The sequence below is a fragment of the Mus caroli genome, chromosome 1 (assembly GCF_900094665.2).
Source record: "Mus caroli chromosome 1, CAROLI_EIJ_v1.1, whole genome shotgun sequence".
In the NCBI taxonomy this organism is placed as follows: Eukaryota; Metazoa; Chordata; class Mammalia; order Rodentia; family Muridae; genus Mus; species Mus caroli.
In genome coordinates this window covers 130,640,435-130,667,938 of record NC_034570.1, presented here as the reverse complement: position 1 = coordinate 130,667,938, position 27,504 = coordinate 130,640,435, and the positions used below count along the sequence as shown (strand labels likewise).

At 36.6% G+C, this 27,504-nt stretch overlaps 1 protein-coding gene across 2 annotated transcripts in view; it reads right to left on the bottom strand.

Moving 5' to 3' along the window:
• Dennd1b (DENN domain containing 1B) overlaps window positions 1-27,504 on the bottom strand; it is a 209,379-nt gene that overhangs the window by 55,598 nt on the left and 126,277 nt on the right. For both annotated transcript variants that reach the window (XM_021163128.2, XM_021163138.2), the window contains 3 exons: window positions 23,624-23,725; window positions 11,823-11,948; window positions 2,354-2,455 (listed from right to left, as the gene is read on the bottom strand). In XM_021163128.2, coding sequence (XP_021018787.2) covers window positions 2,354-2,455; window positions 11,823-11,948; window positions 23,624-23,725 — 330 coding nt within the window. The remainder of the gene's footprint in view (window positions 1-2,353; window positions 2,456-11,822; window positions 11,949-23,623; window positions 23,726-27,504) is intronic.

Below are 27,504 nucleotides of genomic sequence, written 5' to 3'. Positions count from 1 at the left end.
AAAAAAAAAAAAAAAGAAAGTTGGCCTCAGCAGTTAAATGCACCCACTGTTCTTCCAGAGGGTCTGAGTTCACTTCCAACATGCACTCTGGAGAAGCTCACAATCTCCAGGGATCTGCCATCCTCTTCTAGCATCTGTGAGCACTGCATCATGTGCATCTAAAATAAATTTTAAAACTCCTAAAACTCCCTTTCTATTTCTCTACTCTCTTATAGCTGATATTACATGTGGATATTAATCCCTTCTTTAATTTGGATATACTGAACTTTGCAAATCAATTATATGTAGCATTTCACTGTTTCAGGTATAATTCTTGCAACTACTGTCTGTGCTATGTTTTCTGTTCTACCTACTGGAATTACATGGTATGTGGACATTTTCTTATATACTCTATCTCCTGACTTTCTACCTTATCTAATGTTTGTCTCTATGCACTGTATTCTTGGTGGTTTCTCTTTCATATAGTTCTTCAGCTCAAGGATACTTAGATCTAACCTACAGATAAATGTTTCCTGTAACTTCAGTGATTTTATTCTTCTTTAATGGGATGCGCTTACACTGTTATAATAGGGATAGAACTCAGGATTCAGGTGTGGTAGCAAGCACCTTTACCCCAGAGTCATCTCAATAGCCCATAACACATTTTTAATAATGGCATGTAGTATAGCTTCTTAATAGATTAAACACACACACACACACACACATGCACACACACGCACATACGCAACACACACGTACACACAATGGCTCTGGGCTGCACTGTTATGCTCTAGCACTTAACTTAGCATCAGCTTGGAGATAATAAGAGACAGGGAGCTCAAAGGAACAACTTCATCTTAGCATCTTAGATCTTAGATCTTAGATCTTAGCAAATATACAGATCTCTGTTCTAAATTTATATATGCCTCTCCTTGAGGTAAAACTATTTAAAAGACAGCTATATTACCACAAAGTATAATTAGCCACAAATTATTTTTAATTCATCAAAATATGAATAGCATTAATTCATCATTATACCTAATTTGATGCCGAATTCATACCTAATTTTAAGGTAATTTTCAATTGGATGGCATTTTCTGCATTAACAGTTTTGTTAGTCTGGTGCTTCTCAAAGGCATTGATGTTTGGATACTAGCTTTGAAATGCTTATAACACAGTCTGGGTGTGGGTACATGCTGCATGCAGAGCTAGTTTTATATTTAAAATTGCACTGCAGAATAAGACAATCAAGTAGTATTAAGTATATGTAGACCATGTAAATAAGAACTAAGAAGACTGATCTAAGAGATTTGTGGTCACAGCACAAACAAACAAAACACACTGCCCACAGCTGCAGAGAGCTCAGTAGCTAAAAGCACTTTATGCTGTGGCTGAAGAGCAGGGTTCATTTTTTAGCATCTAGAGGACATCTGACCTCCCCTGGCCTCCAAAATCCCCTGTAAACTTCTGATATATAAAACTCATATAACCTACTCATATAAACATAAAAACAAAAGCAAAGCAAAGCAAAAACAAAAACAACAACATACGAGGCACATGCCTTTAATCCCAGCACTTGGGAGACATGGGCAGGCAGATCTCTGTGAGTTCAAGGACAACCTAGTTTGCATATGATGTTCCAGGCCAGGCAAAGGTACACAGTGAGACCCCGTCTTTAAAAAAAGAAAAGACCTAGTGTCTCTATAAATTAAAATATCTGAATTATGATGTCAATCTTGGCTACTCTGAAATAATAATTAGATGTCATGAATAAAACTCAGGAAATAGACCATAGCTGTGATTTAAATTGATATTATCAGTTGGATTATCTGTGATGTTCTCGGTGTGTTCAGCATGCAGTTCCATTTCTGTGACATACAGCCTTCTACAGTGCATCCCTGCAATTATCAACGTTTTCTGAGCCATTTAAGATATTTTACTTTCATTTTTGAGATTATGAAATAATAATTACATCATTCTCCCTTTCCTTACCTCCCTCCAAAACCTCCCATTTTGCTCTCTTTCAAATTCATGGCATGCACGTGCACACATACAGACACACACACATACACCCCTAAATATAGCCTGCTCAGTCCCACACTGTTACTCAGATCCAAGCATGGTGTGCTGTCCCCCTTCTCACTCTCCCTAGCATTTCAACAGCATACAATATTACAAGAGTGCTCCGTCGCAGGAAGACTACAAGGCATTCTTTCTACTATACAAAGACAACCTCCTGATTCAGAGAAGACGTCTCTCAGGACATGGTTGTTTGGTTGTTTGTTTTAAACCTGGATGCAGTTTTAGGGCAGCAGATATGTGCTGAACAGCAGTGTTCCCTGTACAGAGCAAATGTGTGTAGGCTCACTCTTACCTGCTTAAAGAGCTGAAGGTTAACTGCAGTCTCCAGGAACTGTTTCATCACGCTTGAGCGGTGCTTTACAAAGCTCTCCTCACAGAAGGTGATGGGCTCGCCCTAGACACAAGTGAAGATGTTGAGGACATCAATAAAAGGTCAGTCAGAGAGAACTAGTCTCTTTAGGAGACATGCTGAGTGTCACAGGGGATATGAGATACAAAATCAAAAATGGATCCTGCATAGCAGTGCAAGCCTGTAGGAACAGCCTTCTACTGAAATGCCTGTGCAAAAGGCCTCCTCTAGGGAAGCCCTATGCTCTTAAAACTGCTCAATCTCACTTAAATGCAAATATTTAACATTGGTAGCTTGATTTTTTAAGTATAAAAATATCAAGTATACTACAATAACTTAAAAGTCTACAGTTTACTTTTCTTGCTGATTAGACATTTTTAAACATTTTTCTCACATCAGATTTATTCTTCTTGTATGTGATATCTGAATATTTTGCCTGCAGATATGTATGCTTGATGCAGATGACAGCATGAGATAAACTGTATCTGGAGTTACGGGTGGTTGGCAATCATCATGTGGGTGCTGGGAATCACAAATAGGTCCTGTGCAAGAGCAGTCAGTTACTCTCATACACCCGCAGAGCCATCCCTTGCTGGCTGATCCTCCCAGTGCCCATCCCCCAACACTTCCACAGTCCACTTGGCATCCTTGATATATATACAGATAAGTGATTGTATTTCATGTTCAAAAGGAGAGTGGAGACTAATGACAATTCACTTCCTAGAATGAAATTTTTAGCAATCCTGAGGTTGCAGTAAGGCATTAAAAATCATACTGGAAATCTGAAAATTATCAATTATAATTTAATTGTTAAAGAGACTCAGTGCTCTGATTAAAGAAGTCTGTAAATAAAATGTTAGAAATTGGCTCTGACGTGAATAAAAGTAATGACTGATAACAGTGTGATTCAATTACTGCCTTTTCTGGTAGAATTAATGATGTCACACAACTACCATTTCAAGGAAATTAGCCACAGCCGCATGTAGGCCTTAGTATAAAACATAAAACTTAGATGAAACCCAAGATGCAGTTTCTATGGATGTGTCCACAGTAGCCTTGTGTGAAGCCCTCATCCATCACTCACGGCTGTGTGTGCTGCCATGCCTGGCTGGGGGCTTTTTTTAAATTATTATTTTTATACTACTAAATTTAATTTCTAGCCAGGTGGTGGTAGTATATGCCTTTAATCCCAGCACTTGGAAGGCAGAGGAGAGGAGTCAGATCACCTGGCCTAGCTGCAAACCCCCTTATCAGCTGAACCATCTCACTGGACCTCGGTGTTCTTAATTGTTTTTCTAAGTCTTTGGTGACGTGTGTAGTAAAGAGGGGGAATACAAACCATGAGGGAGGCTGAAATAATCTATCAAGTATCATCATAAACTAACGTTCACCAGACAATGACCCATCACAAAAGTGATATTACAGATTTTACAGTGATTTTTGACAGAAAGAGCTATAGAAGATTTCTGAATCTTACACATACAAACTGGATGGGTTTACACAAATAATCTCTGGGTAAATGAAGTAGACCATAATTACTACTCCCATAAAAATTTCATTTAAGGATACAACAAAATAAACGAAAGCAAAAAAAAAAAATACAAAGACAATCCTGTTAAAGATGTATCTACTGTATTCATGTTACCAGAGCCAGCATCATAACTACTGACACTGGAAGAATAAATAGTCAATGAATCAATGAATATATGAGTGAAAGAAACTGGAGTTCAGAAACACTTATTTAGTAGAACTTTTTAAAAATGTATTCTTTGAGAACTTTAGATATCAGAGACTATAGCAAGGGGATGTAAAGGAAAAGATTCACCCGCTAAAGGGTCCAACTTCATTTTTTGGTTTTTGTTTTTTTTGTTTTGTTTTTTTCCAAATTCATTTTTTATACTTTCATCTAAAAGGACAATGTCTGCAACAAAACAAAACAAAACAAAACAAAACCCGAGTGCCTGAACACAGAATGCTACTGTGTAGGCATACTGCTCAGAGACACCTAGGGATCTGTTTCGCTGGATTAAGTCATGCAGGTATTCAGAGATAACTGCACCAATGCTCCTAGGTTCCCAGATACATCTTACACAGGCAAGTGGAAGTGGTGCCAACCATGTGGTGTTGATTATACAAACATACAGAATGGAAAAATTATTGGATAGAGGCTTGCACCAAGGACTCAGAAAAAAGTAAAGACAAATTGTTAGTAAGTTGGATTCACTGTAGCCTAAGATGCAGTAGAGTCTAGGGTACAGATGTCAAGAAAATAGGATATTTTCCAGGGAGAGCTACAGACACTGACTGAAAGTGGTAAGAAAGAGGCTATGTGTGTTGTAGGTAATAGACACATAAAAAATCCAAAACACTAATGTACTCAGACTATATATCCCCCTGTACCCTTTATTTTAAATGTCATCGTCACTAGTACCTGACTGAAATGACTTAACCAAAGAGAGGTTATCACCATGATGAAGGAGGTGTGGCAGTATAGCTTCCTGGCAGCAGGAATGTGAGGTGGCTGATAACACTGAGTCACAGTTAAGAGGGAAACTCAAAGAAAATGATTTCTTCAGGACACAGCAGCCCAGATGCACACATGAAACTCAAGACTGTGGCAGCATAGACAGAGCCCACTTAGATTAAAGCTAGATGGGGTCCCAGAACTGAAAGACGGGTTCCTACCCCTAATAAAAAACTTGCAACTGATAGCCACTTGCAAAGGAACAATTAGCTTTCATCAGTGGAGGTCTCCTGGATATACTAACCAGAGGCTCCATGCTCAGCAGTCAGCAGCCAACACAGAACAAACTCCATGGTTGTTTTAAAGATTTGTTTGTCTCGTGTACTATGCTTGGGTTTTCTGAGGGGTGGTCTTATTGGTCTTTTGCTTGTATATTATGGTTTCCAATTTGTGCTTTTATGGGGCTTTTGTTTGCTTTTTAAAGGCAAAGAAAGAGTGAAGAATTAGGTAGGTGGGGAGAATCTGAAGGGGACTGGGAAAGGAGAAAGTGTAATCAGAATGTATTGTATGGAAAAAAATCATTAGCAAAAGAGAGACAGAGGGAGGAGGAGAGGAAAGGAAGGAGAGGGAAAGGAGAAGGAGAGGAGGAGGGGAAGGAGAGGAGAAGGGGAAGGAGAGGAGAAGGGGAAGGGGTAGGAGGAGGGACAGAGAGAATGCTGTAAGGACAGAGAAAGCCAGGCCAGAAATTAATACACAAACTCAACTGGTGCCTTGCCAAGACTACAACTCAAAACACCAGTCTTCAATGGATCTATTTCCTTTAGTTTGGTACTCCTCCTCAGGTTTTCAGTCTTATAATACTATAAGACACCACCATAAGCCAGAGAACAGGCGGTCAAACAGCCTTCTAGTCTACCTTCCCCTATTAGGTCTCTGTATCTCATAATGTGAGCTTCAGTCAATGCAACTCCTTTTTGTCAATTTCAACTTTGTCCAAAAGGCCAAAGTCTTCTTTATGTCCCAAGGCAATCTCTTACCTTTGAGTCCCTATGAATTATGTTAAATACACAACTGTATGCAGCAAACATTTGTATTCCAAAAGAGTGGGAGGACAATATTTTGAACTCAGTCATATTCAAATTTGTGGGTCATTAGTAAAATAAGCCAGATTCTTTGGCAGAACACAACATGAATGGCCTATAGAGCAATTCCTAATAAAATTCCTCTTTCCCCTTCAAAATATCAAAAGCCTGGCCTTCACCATATACAGTTCTTAGTATTTTGGTCTCCTGGACTCTCACTAGAATGAGCATTAAACTCTGACTATAGCACCAGAGGACTTCTGTAACTCACAACTCCAAATCTGACCCAAAACCCTTTCTAAGGGTCAGAATGGATATGGTTGGTAAATTCCAACAGTGACTCCACTTTATGGTCCTACTGCCAGTGCTTGTGTGGGTGCAGGTCCACCTACTGTAGTAGCTTGGGTAGTCTCCGGGCCCCACCTCTACTGCCTCTGTCTTTATCCCACCTAGTCTACTTAGTACTGTCAGTGTACGCAGAGTTGCAGGTCTATCTAGTCTACCATGAATGAGTAGTCTTTGCCCTCCCTTCTTCCCTCCTCCCCCACACCAACCCACCAAGTCCACATAATGCTGCCAGTATACACATGCATAGATGCAGGTCCAACTATTATAGAATATATAACCTCTCAGAGGTCCCATCCCTGAAGAAAATATATTTTCCCTCTTCTGGAAGCCATCAAGTATCAATAGCTTCTCAGTTCCAGATGGGACTGCATAACATTTTACCTGATTTGTGCTGGTATTCTGGCTGGCTTAATCATGTACAGGTCTTATGCATGCAATATAATCACTAAGATTTCATGTGTGCACACGTGTAAGACTTAATACTGACATCACAGCAGGCTAGTAAGCAGAGAAAGCAAAAGCTAGCACTTAGCAAGCCTTCTCCTTTTTCCTTCAGATCAGGTGCCAGTCTATCAGATGGTGCTAGCCATTTTCAAGCTAGTTCTTCTCCCTCAGCTAACCTCTTCAGAAAAGGTTCCCAAAAACACACAAAAAAGTATGCCTCACTAGCTGTTTCTTAATCTGATCAAGTTGGCAAAGCTAACTAGTCTATAAACATCCCTTAAACCTTTTGAGATAGTGTCTTGTTATGTAGTCCTGGATGCTAGTCTGGGACTCTGAGTAAACCAACCTAATCTCAAACCAGTGGTGACGCTCCTGCCTCAGCCTCCCTGAGGCTGGGATTACAGGAGAATACCACCCTACCTGGTTCCAGTCAAAAAATTTTAAAGCAATGTCTAGTCAAAGAATCCATACTCAAAGCTTGTTAAACTTCGCAGCTGTCTTCAATTGGACTAAGGACACCAAAATATATTGATGAAAAGAGATAAGATCATGAAATGAGTATAACTTCTATACTTGATCCTTCTTTGTCTTATGCCTAACAAAATATATCAAAGATATAGGTCAAATATATAAATGATCAAATAAGTTCTGAAATAAACAAGCAAACCCTTTTAATGTCTGTCTCTCTTGCGGTTCTAGATCAAGATGTGAGCTCTCAGCTATCCCTTCATTCCACCATCATGCACTCTAACCCTCTGAGAGAGCAAGCACAGGGTTTTTGTCACTGCAATAGAAAGTAAGGACAGAGGCTGGTCCCCAGAAGGGAGCCATTGTTCTGATAGGCCTAACAATGCTGGGTTTGGAGTGACTTGGTAGACTATGAGACCTTCACTAGGGAAGTGGCTAAATGTTGTAACAGGACATCCTAGTGGGAGCTAGGAAGACAGTACCACTGAGAGCAACATGGACTATGGAGGCTCTACTCAATAGCTTTTAGAGAGGAACAACATTAGCAACTGGGCTAAAGACTGTTCTTGTGATATTTTGGCAATGAATGTGACAGCTTTCTGCCCTCGTCCTAATTATTCACATGTGACTAAACTGTAAAGTAACTTATTTCCTTGGTAGAGGTGTTTTCAGGACAAATATTCAAGACAGACTACTATTGACTCATCTTGATCCACAACATAAGGCGGAGGGGTAGGGGTGGGGCACATGGAGAATTGCATGAGTCTTTTGAAACCTCAAAGCCTACCTTAGTGACAGTTATTACTAATTGCACTTATGCAGATTCACAATAAAAAAAGAACAAGTGAAGCAAAAGAAATAGAGAATGCACAGCTTAAGAGAAAAAGAACATCAGGAAATGTAATTTTGGAGTCCTGGCTTGTGCTGAAAACTAAGAAGGCTAAAGAAGGCCTGGTCTGAAAGAGAATGGAAGAAGCAGTAAACTCAGCACAAGACCCCACCCACTCAGCTAAGTTTTCAACTTTGAAAAGAAAAGGCCAGATTTGCTGCTCCTAAAAATAAACAACAAAATTAGAGCTGCCTTGGATGTGACTAAAGGGTTGGTAGTCAAACTTGGCAGTGTCCACCACATGGCTCTGGGCTTTAGAACTGTGAAAGATACATGATTAAAGGGGTTATAGAATCTCTCTCCATGGTTAAGAAGAGCCACAGAGGCCAGGCATGTTGCACTGGAGTCCCTTAAAACAGAGGCCTTGAGAGACCATCCCATGAAGCTATGAGATTCTTGGTTTGCGTCGGAAACCCCAAGATATTATGGGTGCCAGATCCATGGGTTATCAGTCAAGGAGAGCTACATGGTAGACATGAAAGCAGCAGAATGGAGAAAGTGTGTTGCAGGAAGTAAAGCTAGAAGAGTGGAGCCATCTAAGCCCATCTGGCATGCTCGGAGCCCCAGGCTTTAGAATTTGTAGTGCTGGATTTCAGTCTTGCATAGGCCCAGGATTTCCCATGCCCAAATTCCTTCCTTTTGGAGTGATAAGGTATATTTTGTGCCACTGTATGTTGCAATTATGTGATATGATTTCTTATTTTACAGTGGGTTCAAGTGAGGAGAGTCCCTTGGGTCTCAGAAGAGACTTTGGATTTTTAAACTGTGTTGAGTCTGTAAAAAACCATGGGGATTTTTGAAGTTGACCTAAATGCATTTGGTATTGTGATATGGCCACAAGCCTATAAGGGCCAGGAAGTGAAATGTGGTAATGTGAATGAGAATGGCCCCAAATGCCCATATATTTGAATAGTTGGTTCAGAGTTAGTAGAAGTGTTTTGAAGGATTAGAAAGTGAGCCCTGTTGGAGGAGATGTGTCACTGGGTGTAGGGCTCTGAGACTGCAAAGGACTCGTCTAATCCAACTGCTTTCTTGGCCACATGGAGAGAGATCAAAACATGGGCTCAAAGCTGTCTCTTTGCTCTACCATCATCGATTCTAACCTCTGAAACCAAAGCCAAATTAAATGATTTCTTCTATAAGTTGCATTGTTATAGCAACAGAAAGATAAGTAAGATAATATCTAATGATGTATTTTATTTATAATAAAAAAGAAATCGTTTTCCTTGATAAACATGATTCTTTAAAATAGTAAAAGTTATTCCTCATAATGAGAAAACAAGATTATCAGAGAATCATAAAAACACACAACATAAAAATACTGTTTCTCAGGTCCCAAAAAATGTTAGAGTAGAAAGTCAAAGGAAGAAGTAAGAATCTATTTGTAAGTGAAATAAATAAATCCACAGTAAGATGCGACTTGCTAACAGGAACGATACTCCATGATAAATTATTTTTCAACAGGCACTGGATATATGGCTTTTGAGATACTTGGATCTGAATCACAGTAATCTTTATGTGCCTATGTGCTCAGTGAAACTCTAATGGATAAATATTGAACTGTACAATCAAAGGCAATTCATGTTAGTTTTCGGGTGCATTATCTTCTCTAGCACCCTACACACTGACAACCCGAATCACTGAAAAATATAACCCTTTACTTCAATGTATTCACTTCTTTACATCTGAGGTCTCCCACAAACATTAAAAGAAAAGGGAAATTTTAGCTTATAAAAACAAGTTTTTAGGGCTGGAGAGATGGATCAGCAGTTAAGAGCACCGACTGCTCTTCCAGAGGTGCTAAAGGCGGCTCACAACCATCTCTAATGGGATCTGATGGCCTCTTCTGATGTGTCTGAAGACAGTGACAGTATACACATATATGTAAAATTAGAAAGATCTTTAAAAAACAAACACAAAAAACCCTGAGTATTTAAACATAACAACAATAAAAAGAGCAAAGTAGTATCTTCAAGCTTCCTTTCTTCCTTACTATTTTAAAAATTGATTCTGATTAATCTCTAAATAAAAAATCATTTTGTCTTTCAAGCTCACCTTTCTTTGACTTGAGTAACATGAATGATAACATACTCAACTGCATTCAGATGATTGTTTCCATTCTTTCAAAGGAGACTCTTAGAATTTTTAAGATTTTCCACATTATATATATATATATATAAGCAGTGAGGTACAATATTTAAAATTCTTTAATACCTTCAAATGTATATACATTAGAAAGACTGTATGTGCTATGATTGAGATAAGTCTCCCCCAAAGGCCTATAGATTAAAGGAATGGACATTAGTCTGTGAAGAAAATGGAAGACTGTGGGAAGACATGGAAACCTAATGGAAGGATTTCTGTTCATTCTGGAATGCCCTTGACTGGGACATACAGAACGTAACCCCTTCCTCCTTTCTCTTCATCATGTCCCAGTCATATGTGTGCACTGTTACTCCCTAGTATGATCCCTGTCATCTGATTCCCAAGAGCATATAGGACCACCATAGACTTAAACCTCCTGAATTACAATGCAAAATAGGCCTTTTCTTTTCATAATTGATTTTGCCAGATATTTTGTTATAGTGACAAATATAGAAATAAGATATAGATGATACATAGGTAAGTAGGAAGATAGATAGAAAGATAGACAGACAGACAGACAGACAGGAGGTAGATATATTCATCCACTAAAAACTCTAATAGCATAAGAGCTACATGATGAGAGCCACTAAGAAGATAGGTTATGGTCAACAGGTCTGCATATCAACTGTGGAAGACAGAGCAGGAAGGCACAAAAGTTTTCACTTTCCAAACATGCTATAGACCAAGGGTTAAAAGTAATCTAGCAATGGCAGGCCATTGTGTTACTTTTTATTAATCCAATGTGTTTTACCCTTAAAATGTACACATTTGGGCCAGAGAAAGGTGCTTGCCCCCACATGCATGAACCTGAGGCCAAATCTGCAGGATTTCTACAATGGAAGGAAAGAAATGACACCTTGAAGGTGTCCTCTGACTTCCACATGCATGTGGTGGCACACAAAATACAAATGTAAAAACACATTAGCTTCTTAAGCATCTGGTCCTAGAATTGTCTTCTAAGGATCCTTTCTAAAGTCAGTCTAGCAGCCTTTAGAGAGAAACAAGTGGACTTCACTTGTACCATTCTAGATCAGCTAAATTCTGGGATATAACTTAGTATTTTAGGGAATTAAAATAAAAGGCGAGATGTGACAAGATATGCTAAATAGGCAAGGCCATTTCAGAAAGTGTTATGAACCAGGAAGACATTAAATATTCAAATATCACCACGATTTAAAGTGTGGATTTTCTTACCTTCTGCTTTGTCCCTGCCCTCACTAAGCTATTAATAAGTTCTAGTATCTGTTGAGTTTCGTGGTGATTTTAAGATCACGTAAATGATTTTAAGTACTTGAACATAAATTATCAATTCACTCAAAAGTAAATATTCCACTTCTACACATCTAAGTTGATGACAGGCCAAAGATCACGGGGAACCTTAGCCAGTGACAGTGAAAAGAGCTAAAGCAGGAGCTGGTGCCTTGCTGCAAAAATAATCTTTGAAGCACGTTTTCCGTTTTAAAGGCGAGCCATGGCGAGTCCCTCAGCTGTGACACTAAGATGTTTCCTTTTCCTTGCCTCATTCTAGGGTCTGTGGAAAAGCAGGTACAATAGTGATGAAGGATTGCTTACAGGCTTGTATCTCAGAGCATCTCGGTAGGAGCCAAACAAAGCCGCCTGAGCCCTCAGAAAGGCCCGAGCCACTCCATCTCCCGTAGCTGTGGACTGCTTCTTCAGCTTATTTTTCAAGGCCGAGACCTGCATGGCAGAGAGGAACAGTTAAATTAACACCTCAGAAATTGGTACAGCGAGGTACGAACCCAATCAGCAGGCAAAGCGCAATGTCTGCAGGTCAGCCAAAATCCATCCTCCTCCCAGATAGCTTATCTTTTTAGCTGCACAGAGCACCTGCTGCTCTGTTAATTGAAACAAGAGCGGGAGAGGATAGCAATGTGCTAATGCAAATTGGTTTATGCTCTCTTTTTTCTCCCAAGGCCTCTTGACATAAATAAGCTTTAATTATTTACAGTAAACTGCTTGTGAGGCACTTTTCTGCAGATTTTTAGCAATTATAACGTGTGTCTACTTGTTTGGAGATAAAGCTGGCTCAGGAGCGCTCGTTTCTGTGGTGCGTTGTTATTTGTTATGAGTCCTGCAAGATCATTTACAATTTTATTTTCAGTTTGGAGGCGTCATTTGCATAAGTAATTTTCGCTTTTTACCATTAACAGAAGACAAGAGAGAAGAGATAAAGTTATAGAGACCATATCGTGAGTAGAAAATTATGTAATAAAAGTGTTTTACATTGTCTCATTTAAATTTCATCACATTTTCCTAAGAAAAACATTCATGCTCTCATTTAGAAATGAAAAGAAGTTGGGACAAATGGCAGGAACTACTTTGTTTCCACGACTGGCTACTCTGGGGTAAACTTGGAACACAAACCCCATGTCCCCTGTTTCTTACCACCACATGCTAGACTGGAGTTCTATATCACTGCCACATTAATCAGTGGTCAGAACAAAATACTAATGTTTTGAAAACAGAGATATTTTTATCTGGGAATCTGCAAACCTTGAAAAACTTTTGAATTATTACAATATTTCCTGCCAACTCTATCTTCTAACTTCAGGTGCTCTGCAGCTACGCTCACGGACTGACTTTTATTGCGCTCACACTCAGGGTGTTTACTCTTTTTATTCATTTCACTAACTATTGTCAATCAAAATAAAAAACAAAAGTCTCTACTCATAAAAACACAAAATTCCATATTCATTCCTTATCAATGTTTTAAATAGAAGAGTGTAGGGGCCATCCTCTGTGGTCAAGGGGAGGCAGGAGGGGGAAGAACTCTCTGAGGGAGACGGGGGCAGCATCTGGGATGTAAATAAATAAAATAATGGATGAAAAATAAAGAAAAATGTGAAGTTGCATCCCAAGTCTATTTTCTAATAGAAATAAAAAATAAATTTAGTTAAATTTAACTGTATTACTCTCCTAACACAGCATATTATCTGTATAGACTCCGAGGTAATACAATAATATCATTTATCCTTTACATACATGCAAATGGGAATGTTTTTATTTCTTTGTTCAAGTAGTCCTGACTACTCTTGTAGATGCTGATTGTAATTGAAGTGTGAACCTAATTAACAACTAAACTTTGAATAATGCTAATGAGAAATGAACACAGCATCAGAGGGAAGACCAGCTCTACAGGTGATAAACCTTCACAGTAGTGACATTTTCGAGTGTAAAGTCACAGTTACTGTGATCTCATCAAAGAAACAGACCCCCATTGGGTCCAATTATAACTATAGTTTTGAAAAATTATCGAGTTATGGTATTCATAATCTATGCAGAAAGGCCTTTGTGGTATAGGTCTTCTCCCCATAGCTGTGATCTTTTCAATTTATATCCAAGCTCCACAGATTCAGATGAAAGTTTAGAGCTTAATTCACTTAGTCACAAAGTGCTAAACCTGATTCATTTCAGAGAAAGCTTTTATTTTCAAATCTAACCTCAGTTTAGGTAATCCACATATTAAAACAATAATGCAGTTCAAACACATGTTAGACTTAAAGTCCTTTATTCTGCTTCAAAATGTTATTTTTCTATATTTAAAGAAAAAATAAAGGCAATTATCAAAATATAGATTCAATAATTATTCTACCCATAAAGATTATGATACAAGAAAGTTATTTCCAGCGGTTAAGAACATTATGAAAGCTAAATGAATAGTTAAGTTTTTAACATCTTTTCTACAAAAAAAAAAAAAGAAGAAAAGAAAAACTACCTATTTACAAAAGCCATCCCCTGTATCTTTGCAAAACAAAGTTCCTTGATTTATAATGTTCAGTAAAACTGACATTTCAGTTCTTCATGAAACAAGGAAACAGTACTGATAGGAGAGTCAGCACACAGTCATGGAAACTGCAAGCATCATACACTGCAGTCTTTCCTTCACCATGCCCTGGACTGTACAACTGCTACCCAAGCTATCCGGGAGAATCTGTCACAGCACCAAGCCCTTCCCAACCAAAGGAGGACACTGCCTTCACTTCTACAGTCAGTCACCTGGTGAATGCTTGGGAGCTCTTTGCAGACATCCAGTATACAGAAAAGAAAAAAGAAAAAGGAAGTCCCTGCTCTATAATTATGATTCCCAAAATGGCAGCCATCAGTCGCATGAGCAAATAAATGTCCCTCCCTAGCCAAGTCCATATCTTCTCCAAGTATAAAGGAGACCTCATATCTAGAATATTCTGCACACAAGGTAACCTCAAAACATATTTTATGTTCACTATATTTTTGAAACACTATTTTGAGCATGGAATTAAATAAAATATATCATTAAATCAATTTCACCTCTTCTTTGAATTTATAAATCAGATTTCTACAGAACTTGTCATGCATACACTGTGTGGCTCTTATCGTGTTTCTCTTGGTTAGAGTTATGGTAAATGATCATCCTATCTAATTTCATATAAATATGTAAGGGTTAAAATTTCCCAGAAAGAAATATGATAATTTTTTCTTTGTTTATTTCTGTATTATTTCAAGTACATCACAAAGATTTTTTTCTTTCCTTGTTCTAGATTGCCACAATTGTCAGTAGATCTAAGCAGTTCCAAGGGGCAGAGGGACAGGTGAATTCAAGATTTCTATGTGTGGATACTAACACTCAATAAATAGTCTATCAAATGAAATTGTTTTAAAAATCCATTTTAGAAATAAGTGAATTAACCTAATATAAACTGACTATATTGAGCCTTGCTGTGTTCACTGGTCTTTAGATCACTGCAGTAAATCAACACTGGTTACCATTGCCCTTTGGTGCTAATTAGCTTTTAGCAGTTTATAATCTATAATCTGACGGTGTCTCTTCTGAACCCTTTGTAATATCTGCTCTGGGAAATAGCATTTTCTACTTAGTTCCAAGCTTCTACCTTTAGGTATGAAATAAATGTACATCTTCCTATGTAATGGGAAAACTTAATTAACATATAACTCAGAATTCAGAAAAATATTTAGACCTTTGGCTATGAGGCTACCACAAATCCTGTTAAACTAAAAAAGTATGAGTCGTTTTTTTCCTTAGGAAAGTAGCTATACTGAATGAACCCTCACTTGCTAAAGATTACATCACAACCCTTATTACACTTTATTTGAGACACTTTTCTGCCTATAAATATATTTTCAGTCTAGGTAGATATTTAAAGGTCAAAAAATATTGAATAAAAAAAAACTTTTAGAAATAACTATTTTATTTCTCGTCTTACATGTTTAGATTCCCTTGACATAAGGAGAATTTGGGTGTCAAAGCAACCATTCCTAGCATTAGAAGCAGGATTTTAACAGTGGGAGTTTACAGCAAAATCAATAATATTGACACCAACTGTTCACGTTGTCCCTCTTAGCAGTGAAGTGACTGTGAAAAAAAGACAAAAGTCCACAAGTAACAGGGCAAATGGTTCAGATCGTGGGACCATGTGTCCATCACAACTGGGCAAAGAAGTCAGTAAGTCTGTAGGACGGGCATGTCTGCAGGATGTCTATAAGAGAAACAGTGGGGGTTTCTCTTCACTTCTATAACATCATTTGGATAAAGAAAAATGACTCCTTTACCTAGATATTCTAATTTTATTTTCAGCATCATGGTAAAGAGTCAGGATAAAAATGTTTGGCCACAACAATGATCAGCATGGCATAACCCCAAGGAACCGTAAATAACATGCATACCTTGGCTAATTACCTAGTGATGGTTAAGTCATGGGTATAAAATCAGCACTTCATTAAAACAGCTAAATACCTAACTATACTCTAAGTTTTGCTAATAAATGTTATTTTCAGCCCTCCACAAGAAAACTTCTCTTTGCAACAAATGGAGACAATTACAGAAAAACACAACTGATCAAAGTGCAGCATTGTGGAGCTCAGTCCTGAATGACACATCTAGAAGACAACACTTGCATCTAAGGCTCAGGAATCACTGCCTAAGAAGGAGCAGAGGATGAGGGGGTTTGCTGCGAGGTTGTGACTCCTATATATGTTAGAAGGTATAGCCAGAAGGTCTCGCCAACATGAATGCCCCAACATAAGCAGAATAAGGAGAACCCCAACAGGCATGGTAACACAGACAGAGAGATCCCAAGGTCTCAACCCTACATAAAGAACACCGGTAACTAAGAAATTCTAAGAGTGGAAAGAGCATAATTAATTATTCAATAACAAGTGATCATCCCTAGAAATGTACACATAAAAGTAACCAAATAGGTTGCATTTATATATTCAGAAATATGCACACACACATAACAATAAATTTTTAAAAGAGTCATACTTTGATCACTACATAGGCCACTTTTATGGAAAAAAACACAATGAGCTTAGCTGTGCTATGAAAGGTTTATGTAAGTTTGTGTCAATAGAAATGGTATCTAAGCCTTGCCACAATTATTTTCGCTTCAGCTTCCAGGCTGTAGACCTGATAGCCACCAGTATCCAGTCACCCATTCTCCCTGTCCTTTGTAATGGCAGTCCTAAATCTGAACAAAACATGCATAACCTAGTTATTTCCTTTGTGACTTAGTGTAGAACCAAGCAAATGGAATACGCACTGGGGTAGGCATACCTTGCCTAATTTTCTCATTTCTTCTGAAGCAAAGTAGAAAACAAATAATGGGGCAGGTCCCTTAACCCTGGAGGGGATGCTGTGCCTTAGAGATGGAAGCTTCCTCACAGAAACCGCTCCTCAGAACAACACTCCTTCTACTTCTTATACAATAAATAATTTTTAATATTTTGCTTTTTCACTTTGGATATTATAATATAATCATAATAGTATTCCCTTTCCTGTCCCCCTTCAAGCCCTCCCATATACTCTCCCTTGCTCTCCTTCAAGTCCAGGGCCTCCTTTTTCATTAATAGTTGTTACACGCATTTATGTATCCACATGTACATTCCTAACTTGCTCAGTCTGTATAATGTTACGTGTACATGTGTTTTCAGGTCTGACAATTCGGTTTTGGAGGAAAGAAATATTTTGAGCAAGACTGATGAATTCTCTGTGCTATGACATATTAACCTGTAGCCAAACTGATTTATCACTTAAAGTAGAAACAGTGCTATGCAACAGAATGTTCCTTATAGAGATAAGGGCATAGACCCAACTGTAGTTTCTCATACTGGTGAACCTGAAATTTAGCATTCAATGAACTGACACATCATCAGTTGCCAGCCAGGCCAAGAGGAAATAGTCATATTAAGCCAGAGAAGAACATTGAGCTTTCAAAACCCTGTACATTACCATGAAAGGCAAGTCCTTTAGGGACCATAAAGGCTAACGCTTAATTCATTTTCCCTGCATCTAAGCCTAGAACAGGTCTATTCTCCATGTCTCAATGAACTAGAAGTGCCATGTCAATTTCTTCAACTGCACCTGTTCCTTTCCTTTATAATATTTGTCTACATCTATGAAACTAGATGAATCACCACCAAAGTAAAGTGCCTTTAAACTGAAATGTGTGTTTTCTTATTTACCAGTATATTGTCTACTCTCAGCAGGATAGTGCACAGGAGGTGACTGATAAATACATGCTGAGCCAATGAATGTTTCAAAGTGAAGTAAGCAAACCTGCCTGTCTCAGAGATGATATTACCTTAACTCTAGTTCTCTCAAGCAGAGCATCTGTGATGAGTGTCAGGATCATAGCTCATTTCAAAGCTCACCACGTCATTATGACATGAGCAAAGTTTAGAACAGTTCCAAGGAAGTGTGCCCAGCATTCCACAGCATAATACTGTCTTCAGGATTGGGAGTCAAGGCTTTATAGGACTAGACTAAATAGGAGAAGACTTTGAAAGATGAAAAGGAAAGTTTGCCATTCCATTGGCCCTCCTAATAAGCAGTAAGAAAACAGAAGCATGCCACTAATACAGCAGATGTAGAGAGCAATGAGGGCCGGAGGGGTGGGGAATGACATCCTTTAAAATGAAAGGCCTGAGGAAGTTCATGGACTTCTTGAGACTTATAGACACCAAAAGGCAGCAAACACTAAACTTCATAAATGACCAAAAGAGAGGTATAAAGAGGAGATTCACCAAGGCTTGGGCTAGTTCTCGCTCAAGTGAGAGAAAACAAAGAGCCCTGAAATATCCATAAGCACACCGAGGGTTGAGGGCATGTTTCTATTTCTCCCTGTCTTCTTATATTTGAGCCCTATATATTTAAACTATACAAGAAAAGAGTAGAGAAATAGTAACATCTGTAATAGTTTACATACTAACAAACAAAACACTTCTTTTAAAATGATCACCTGTAAGAAAATAGTCATTTTACAACTTCTCTAAGTAAACCTTCTGAGGATGGACAGTTACAACGTATAATAAAAAGCTACTTTACTATTTTGATTAAAAAAAAAAAAAGAAAATAGTCATTTTAAAAGATGATAAGTTTTCACAATTAGAAAGCCTTCATAGTGTGGGCTTTTCCAGTCAGGCAAGAAATAAAATGTATTAATATGTTGTATTATTAAGAAAGCAAAAGTATTCTTATATGATATTCTAATAATAAGTACACTGAGATTTTTAAAAGCAAACTTCTGGGTTAAGAAGTTTACACAATGTAACTGTACTTCTCATCAGTAACCACTCGTCTAATGCTGACCAGTTTATAAAGCACAACACAGAGGCTGGCATGGCAGAGGTGGGCCTGACACCTGATTCCTGGGAGCTGAGGTGAGGATGCACACACCTCTGCAGGGACAAGCTGAAACAAATGGTCTCCACGATATGCTTTAATCTGAAGAAAGTTCTATTATCTTTGCAATATAGACTACAGCAAGCATTTGTTAGAGACTTCACTGACCATTCAGTACAATCGAGATTATAGCAGAACTGTGACCAACCTGAAACTAATATCATACTCTCAAGGGCCCTATCTTCTTTATAACATATACTGTGACATTTAACTTGTTAAAGCCTTCATGTTAGAGAATCCAGTCAATGAATTAAACATTTATTGATAATATTCATGACCACAAGAGACTAATTTATGTACTTTATAATTTTAAGTTAATTTTTAAGTACCCTGAAATAGCCAATGCCTTTCTAAACTGATTCCCAAACAAATAAAGTCTTTTAAATGTAGCTACTCAAAAATTTAATATAACATCTGTGTTTTGGGAGTTTTCTCTAGTTCTTCGGGTTCCTCATGATTTTTGTTGACAACTGGAAAATTGTTCCTTTCTTTTTTCACATCATAATAAAATCATTAGCACATTCCTTCAAAAGACTTTCTAATAAGTAAGGGTAACAAGAGTAAGAGTTTACATAAGACCATTTATAAGAAGCACTTCCTGATATTTTAGTAATTTAAAAGGTTTTATACCAAGCATAGCTATCTAGTATAATAGCCCCTAAGTTAGAATAGGCAACAGTGGATGTTTGATGTTTGTGATTTTATTTATACTGATTATTATACATAATAACATTTAAAGGCAGTAGATACTTTTATAAATTCCTATCATAGGAAAAAATATTTTCCAGCTATACTATTTGCAAGATGAAAATACCCTAAAAAATGGTGCTGAAAAATTTTAAATCAAATATATCAAGTTCTGATTCCTTTCACAAGGCAAGAATGACGAGCTGCCTTTGAATGAAATTGCAAACAAGCTACCCATCCCTCATAAACGCACCTTACAGCTCCTGTGAGGAACTGTGCTCGACTATTTGGGACACAGATACAAGGACCAACCTTATCCACTAAAGCTCTACCTATTAACAGGATCCTTCCTGTGCTTCAGTTGTCTTACCTAAAATAAGAACATGCTCTTTAATGAGTGAAAAGTCATCTAAAGGTGGTTATGCATATTGCTGCTTCGTCAGCTGTCACTTCTCAGCAGCTTTCATCTTGAAAACATATTTCCTAAATCATACTATAATTCTAATTATTAGCCTGATTTTCCAGCAAGTAATTGATTATGTTCTTACTTTATGAATAGTTAACATTTTCTAAATTATTATAAAATATTTCCAGCAAGTAAATTATGTTATTACTTTATGAATAGTTAACATTTTCTAAATTATTATAAAATATTTCCAGCAAGTAAATTATGTTATTACTTTATGAATAGTTAACATTTTCTAAATTATTATAAAATATTTCCAGCAAGTAAATTATGTTATTACTTTATGAATAGTTAACATTTTCTAAATTATTATACAATATTAATAATGATAAAATTAAAATGAACAGTAAACTAAGACACAAAATTTTAACTGCTATACAATTAAACTAAATTTGCCTATAAATATATGAAATGAAAGGTTTCAGTAGTTCATTTTCTGAAATTAAATGAACTCATTTGAAATTTTCCCTGTTATATATAATTGAGCCTTTTCTCCACTCTCGTAAACACACTACAATAACACTAACTTTGATTGATGGTTACTTAGCCCTAAAGTTTACTTCTTCATTTCAAAATATTCCAACTATATATGTTTGAAAATGTCTACATGCAATATCACTAAAATAAAGTCACAATACAAGCTACAACCGCGTGCTTCAGTGTGTCACTGACTTCAAAAGGTTTCTGTGAAATGATATCCTTATTAACATTCACAATAAAACATGGGAGTTCACTTTGGTTTTCTTTTTTTCCCTTTCTTTCTTCCTTCCTTCCTTCCTTTCTCTTTTTCTTCCTTTCTTTCTCCTTTTTGTTTTTGTTTTCTTTTGGTTTGGTTTGGTTTTGATGATCCAAATCTATAGTGAAATGATGGAATCAAAAAACAAGTGTTCTTGTCAGGAAACAGGAAGAAAGTTTTTTTTTTCCCTCCCAAAAGGAAAACAAAGGATTCCTGAAGCTCGCCTGATTTATTTTTCCAATTTTAAATACCTTAAGAGCAGCGGAAGTGCTACTGGCGTGGTAGTATTTCTAACAGTCAATAAATCTAAAATATTATGTGTGAATATTGGAATGAAGCCATTAAGAAGATTACAGCATGCAACGCACCAGAGGGTCCACAGGAGAAAAGGGCCAGTAATTCAGGACAACTGTGACCACTGACCTTTGAGCAGCCATGGCCACTGGTCAATGTGACACAGTAATAGAGTGCACATGCACACAGTCACCCAGCCTGTAAGCATAATTTAAATGCTTTGCAGGAGGATTTTAAAAGGGCCTCCTTTTAAATTTCAGTTAACTTATTAACTAATCAAACAATGCCAATAGTAATACCTTTCAGGCTTCAAAACTATTTATTAATGTAGATCACACATAAAAACTGAGTTATCATTCAGGAGTTTATCAGATCTGACTTAAAACATTTGCCATTTTAAACTGTGTTGCAATACTTTATTGTGTATCCCCCAGAGCTCTAAAAGGGTAGTCCTGAAAAACATGAAAATGAGAACCTTATTAGAGATGCTTTGAACAACAGCTTAAAATACTTTAGAAATGCATTAATACACCTCCTATTTTCAACAAATGGCTCTCGTTCTATCTCAGAGCTCTTATTTGCCACATCTTCAGCTATACGCCCCTCTGAGGCCAGGAGACAGCAGCTTCTCTGCAATCCGCGGGGCTGGCTGGCAAGGCTTCTTTTACCTACAGGCTCACGGGGCAGTCAGCCTGATGTGGTTGGTGCTAAGGAAACTGCATACTGACTCTTCTGTAACCTCACATTTATGTCTGTATAACTCTGAATGCTGGTTAGCATCTCTATACATTTAAATCAATATCTTAATTACAAAAAAATTATATAAGAGAAGTACTTCTCAGTTCAAAGGAATTCCCATTATGCTGAGACTTCAAAGGCTTGTCTCCAGGACCGAGCTAAGTACACTATACAGATTTTAATATCATGTAGAGAAAGGCTAAGTTCCTCTCTCTTGCCGGTAAACATCCCTTCCTCCTAAAGCCTAACAGTAGGAAATGTGCACAGCATAAGAAAAATGTTTAGAAAAGCTGGAATGCTATTTTCGTCATGTCACTAACTAGGGAAAATACTTGGATGGATTTCTCAACGCATAGGGGATCCGTCCCAGCAGTCTGCAGAACTCCATAAAGCAGCAGCTAGCTGCCTTAGGTTAACAAGGCAGCATCAGTGCCCACTGCTCGGAGCTTGGGTTGTTCACACAGAACAGTTTTACTACAATGAGAACACAGCTCAGTTTAATGAGCTTAAAGGTCAGAGAATGCTTTGGTTATTGATAAGTAAACTTGCTTTGATATTAAATTTCCATTTTTCCTACCACTGGCTATAAGAACAAGCTAGATTAGAACTGGTTTGATTTTTTTAATTGGATAGTCTTAATGCTCTTTTTCAAACTCTTTAATAATAAAGAAAAATATTGCAAAGTTTACTTTCAATTCTCAAATTTTAATAACCTTGAAAAGAATGGGCATTTAAGGGTTTTTCTTTTTAAGAAGAGAGTTATTTTAAACTTAGAATGATGCTATTAAGATATTTAAATAGCCATTAAATATATAGAGAAATAGCACTAGTTTGCAATTTTGGCCTATATTAAAGAGCATAAGAGCCAAAACTGCAATTTTACACTACTTAACACAAAATACAGAATATATCCTATTAAAAGCTGCAAACACCACACATGCGCAATACACACACACACACACACACACACACACAAACACACACAGCAAGATCAAAGACCCAAAGAGAACTGGCACTTAATTTATCAGCTTTACAGACAAAAGACAGTTTCGTCATTTCAAAAGGATCAGATGTCTTTTATGACAAACTGGGTTTGCAGTTTAATTTACAAATAGAATTCTAAGTAAGCACTCTTTGCTCTGCCAAAGCAGATGACGAACTGTAGGTTTTCATTCTTGTGGCCCTCAGCAGGACAGGAAAGATTAAAATAAAACTGAAATAATTTAGAGAAAACAAATAAATGTTTCAGAAAGTTGAGAGAGATCAAAGCCAGAATTTTCTGACCCCAACTGTACAAGCATTTCTTATTGTATTGACCAGTGCCATCAGATCATTAATTAAAAGGGAAAGAGCTGGCAGGTGGCAGGGAAGCAAAAGCCGATAATTGGCCCCTTCTTCTTCGTGCCTTCAAAAACTCTCTCATTCTTCGCAAGACATGCCACTAGGCAGACAGAATGCCTACTTTGTAATATAATGATTAAGATGAGAGGAAGAGACTTGATGTTTAAAGAAACTCTACCTAATGAATGCATCTAGCTTTTTAATTATGATCCCATTTTACAATAAGGAATATGGTATTCCATTTAACGTCTCAACTGCCAAAAGGAAAAAATATTAAAAATAGAACCTACATTGATTCTTCTTACAACCCTCATATACACTGACTTTAATGGTTCAGGTACAAAGTGAAAAACCGTAATTTGAGGGTTCAACAACAAACATTCTTGTTCACCACCGATACCCCTTGGACTTACCACATCACTGGGCAGGCTGCTCAAGTCATTAAATGGTGATTCTAACGTGTTTGTGTCAACATTTAACACAACCACATCTTCCAATGATTTATTTTTCACTCTCTGTTTAAAAAACACAATTTTGAAAAAAACCTTATTATATTTTTCTTACAAAATTAAGATGCATTTGGAAACAAAAGATATTATCTAAGTACATTCAGCTTAGGAAAATTAAAAAGGGAAATTCAATGTTATAAAATAATGTAAACAACTTTGCCCTCTTAGAAAGAAAATTTCACTATAACTCATTCAAAGAGATTTGACTAAAATGCTTCCACTTAAAAACTTGCTCATCTACTATCAAATTAATATAACTGCCAAAAATTTAGCTCAACAAAAACTTGTAAAAGTAGGCAGAGGTACATCAAATATAAAAACTGTAGCCTTTACCATTTGAATGTTAATCCTATGATATGGTAATTTGTTTCCAGCTTCAAATCTATTTTAGCATAAATGCACTGGAGAGATTATATAATACTATATAAATAATTATATTTATAATAACTACGACTACAGTACTGATCTACATTTCAAGTGAATAAATATGTTCCTATACTGCTCTACCAATAGGTATCAATGAGTAGGGCTGAAAGTGAGACCGGAAGCCGATGGAGAGACTACTCCCATGTACGTTCCCAATCATATCCTCATAGGAATCTCTGTGTAAAGAATAAAATTTAACAGTCTATGAGCTTGGCCTATCTTTCCATGTTGTTTGAAGTTTAGTAAGAGTATCTCAGTAAGTTTACAAACAATAGTGAAGTATAAAAACTTTATCTAATTATACCTAAAGGGGAAAGACTTACAGTTTATTCTCTCTGTTTCACATAACTTCGCAAATTACCGAAATCTACTATTATCACAACACTCCTCAAAGGGAAGTGATGCACTCAAGGAATGAACTATAGCCACAAACCCAGAATTCCACATTCATGTCAGTTTACCGGTGAATTTGTAAATAATTTCAATACAGTATTTTTATGTGTCCTTCTACACAAGGCACTTTGGACTTTTAGTTAAGCGCATCATTAGTTTTTGCTGAGAAAGAGAAAAAAAGGGGTGGGGTCTCTCCCATATATATGGGAATACTATGTAGACCAGACCAACCTTGAACTCAGATCCTCTTGCCTCTGCCTTCCAAATGTTGTGATTAAATGCAAGCTCCACTAGCTAAGTGTTTCAAATTTAAATTAGTTTAACCAGTTGTTTGTTACAAGTTGATTCTGATTAAAGTGCCTCTGATCCATTTTGGATTTCAAATCTTTGAGTATTTAGTCAAATATTAAATTTCCTACAGAAGTGATACTTGGGGTGAGGAATTTCTAAGTGGTTAGAAATCCACAATATAGACTGTGTATTCTCAAGGGAGATTGGCTCTAAAATTTGTCTTGCAAAAGACATAATTACTACAAATTCAGAGTTAAAAGGTGCTACCTCCAAGTTATTATAAAACAAAATCATTTTTCTGGTGATTAAACTGAAAATCAATATACATGTCTATAAATACATTTGTTTCCTTTTACTTCCAAGTGTTCAAATATTTAAAAGATTTCAATATATAACTATATTATTGTATATATTAATTATAATTTAATAACAATATATAAGCAAAAATATATAATGTTCTTTTATAACATGTTCAGTATGTTATAAAACAGTGTGGTTGTCTCATGCCACAGAAGCTGACATAATACAAAACACTTAATCTATTTTTTCAGTCAGAAATAAATATGTCCAAACATTCGGATGTAATGGCTGTGTACCATCAAGACCATTTTGATGACATTAGCACAAAAGTCTGAATAATAGTATTAATGTGATATATAGACTTTTCCTATTGGTTTAATTTTTAAGGCAGATAACAATTATTAAATTTTATTCATGGGACTACTGAATAAACATATAAAAATCTGCTCATCACTAATAAATAAACTAAAACTTTACTATTAAAATAAATTGATTTAAGCAAAAGGGGGAAAGTGGGTTACAATTCAGTAACGATACTAGCACTCTCTGTTTCTCTCCACAGCACGTGAGCACGTGTTAGCCATCCCTCCTCTGACTAGGCATGCGAGTCAGAAATGGCACCTCTTCCTCTGTCTCATAGTTTTATATTTTTTGTGGGGTGCAATTTAAAACAACACATGAAAATAATTTTCTTCAGAAAAGTAGGAACATAATGCTGGCCCCAGAGTGAGAAGCTGGTAATGAACGTGCGGTCTTGAGTGTGTGAGTTCTCTCATGTCCTGTAGAGTAAACCTTTGCAGACACTGTGGCTATGGACATTATACACACTGGTGTGCTGTGATGGCACAGGGCAGCAATCACAGAACTTTCCCAAGAAAACAAGCAAAGCTGGCTTTGTGTCTGTAGCTTCCAAGTTACTCAGGGAAGGACTTAGTCAGCACTTAACTTCACACAGAAGGCTGGGGTTCAGGAAAAATTAAATTTATTTTCCTTATTTCAGAAATAAATTTGTATTTTGAAATGAAGCTTTTCCAGCATTCTTTACTAACAATTATTTAAAAAAAAAAAAACAAATGAAAGGAAATTTCAAAGAACATAAGTTTATATGTTATAAAGTCATGCTTTAGAGTCTGGAGGTTTTTATATAATTAATAATAATAGTTGAAATTGTTAGGACTAAAACCAGGAGAGTACTTTTTAGATTTTTCTTAAAAAGTAGTTGCAACTAAAAAAAAAGGCAGAAAGTAACTCATTGTTGTCTCAAATATTAACTCCCCAACTACCTATATTCAGTTTAAAACATGTTTTATAAAACTAAAAAATACAAATGTTAATTTAAATCTGTTTGATAGTGACATAAAGAAGCATGAACTATCATCTTACTATAGTTTAAAAAAACTGTCCAGAGATGTTATTTTATGTTCACAGGTGTTTTGCCTGCATGTATGTGTGCATGACAGAGTCAGAAGCTCTGGAACTGACTTTACAGACATATGTGAGCTGCCATGTGGGTGCTGGGAACTGAGCCTGGGTCCTCCATAAGAGCAGCCAGTACTCTTAACTACTGAGCCTACTCTCAAGTTCCTTATGTACCAAGTTTAAAGGAAGTCAACTGCATCTTCTCCTCCCCTGTCAGCAAGCTGAACACAGGCTGATAAATTAGATAAACAAAGCACAGACGATGTGGCAGCTCTACGCAGTCTAGTCCCACTTCATAAAAGAAACCAACTGAAAGTTTGAATGTTCTTTTTCTTCAAAACAGTCCTTTTCAAATATTAAAAAAACTCAAAAATCAATTTCAAAAGGATTGAGGGGGATTTAATTATATCTTAATTTTTCAAAATATTATTTTAAATTTAAACTTTCTTTATAAGTGGCCAATAAGTATGTGATAAATTAAATACCTAATGTGCTTCCTCATCCATCATAATTTGGAAAAGACTAATTATTTGTCTTAAAGGTGGTTGTAGATATATTCCACACATAAAAATTAACATAAGATCACCAAGTACTCTCTCCAACTTTAAATAATTTTCATCTCTAAGTAAATATATTATAAAATTGTGTGTACTATTAACACATTTAAAATAGAAATGATAAAAATCAAACTTTATTAGGAATAAAAATCTGAGTAATTAATTAAACGAAAGTGAAAGTAGTAAAACTTGGGTCACTTACTACCTAATCTAATCACAGATAACACCTATCTGCTCATGCTTCATTTCATATATGTCATCCTTGGCTTATAACAGTTTCTTAAAATTAATAAAATATAAGGAGTCACAAATTTATCCCACTATGACTTCAATACTAAAAAATGTTAAACCTACTAAAATCCATTAAAATTTAAACTTTAGTAACAATGAAACAAAAGA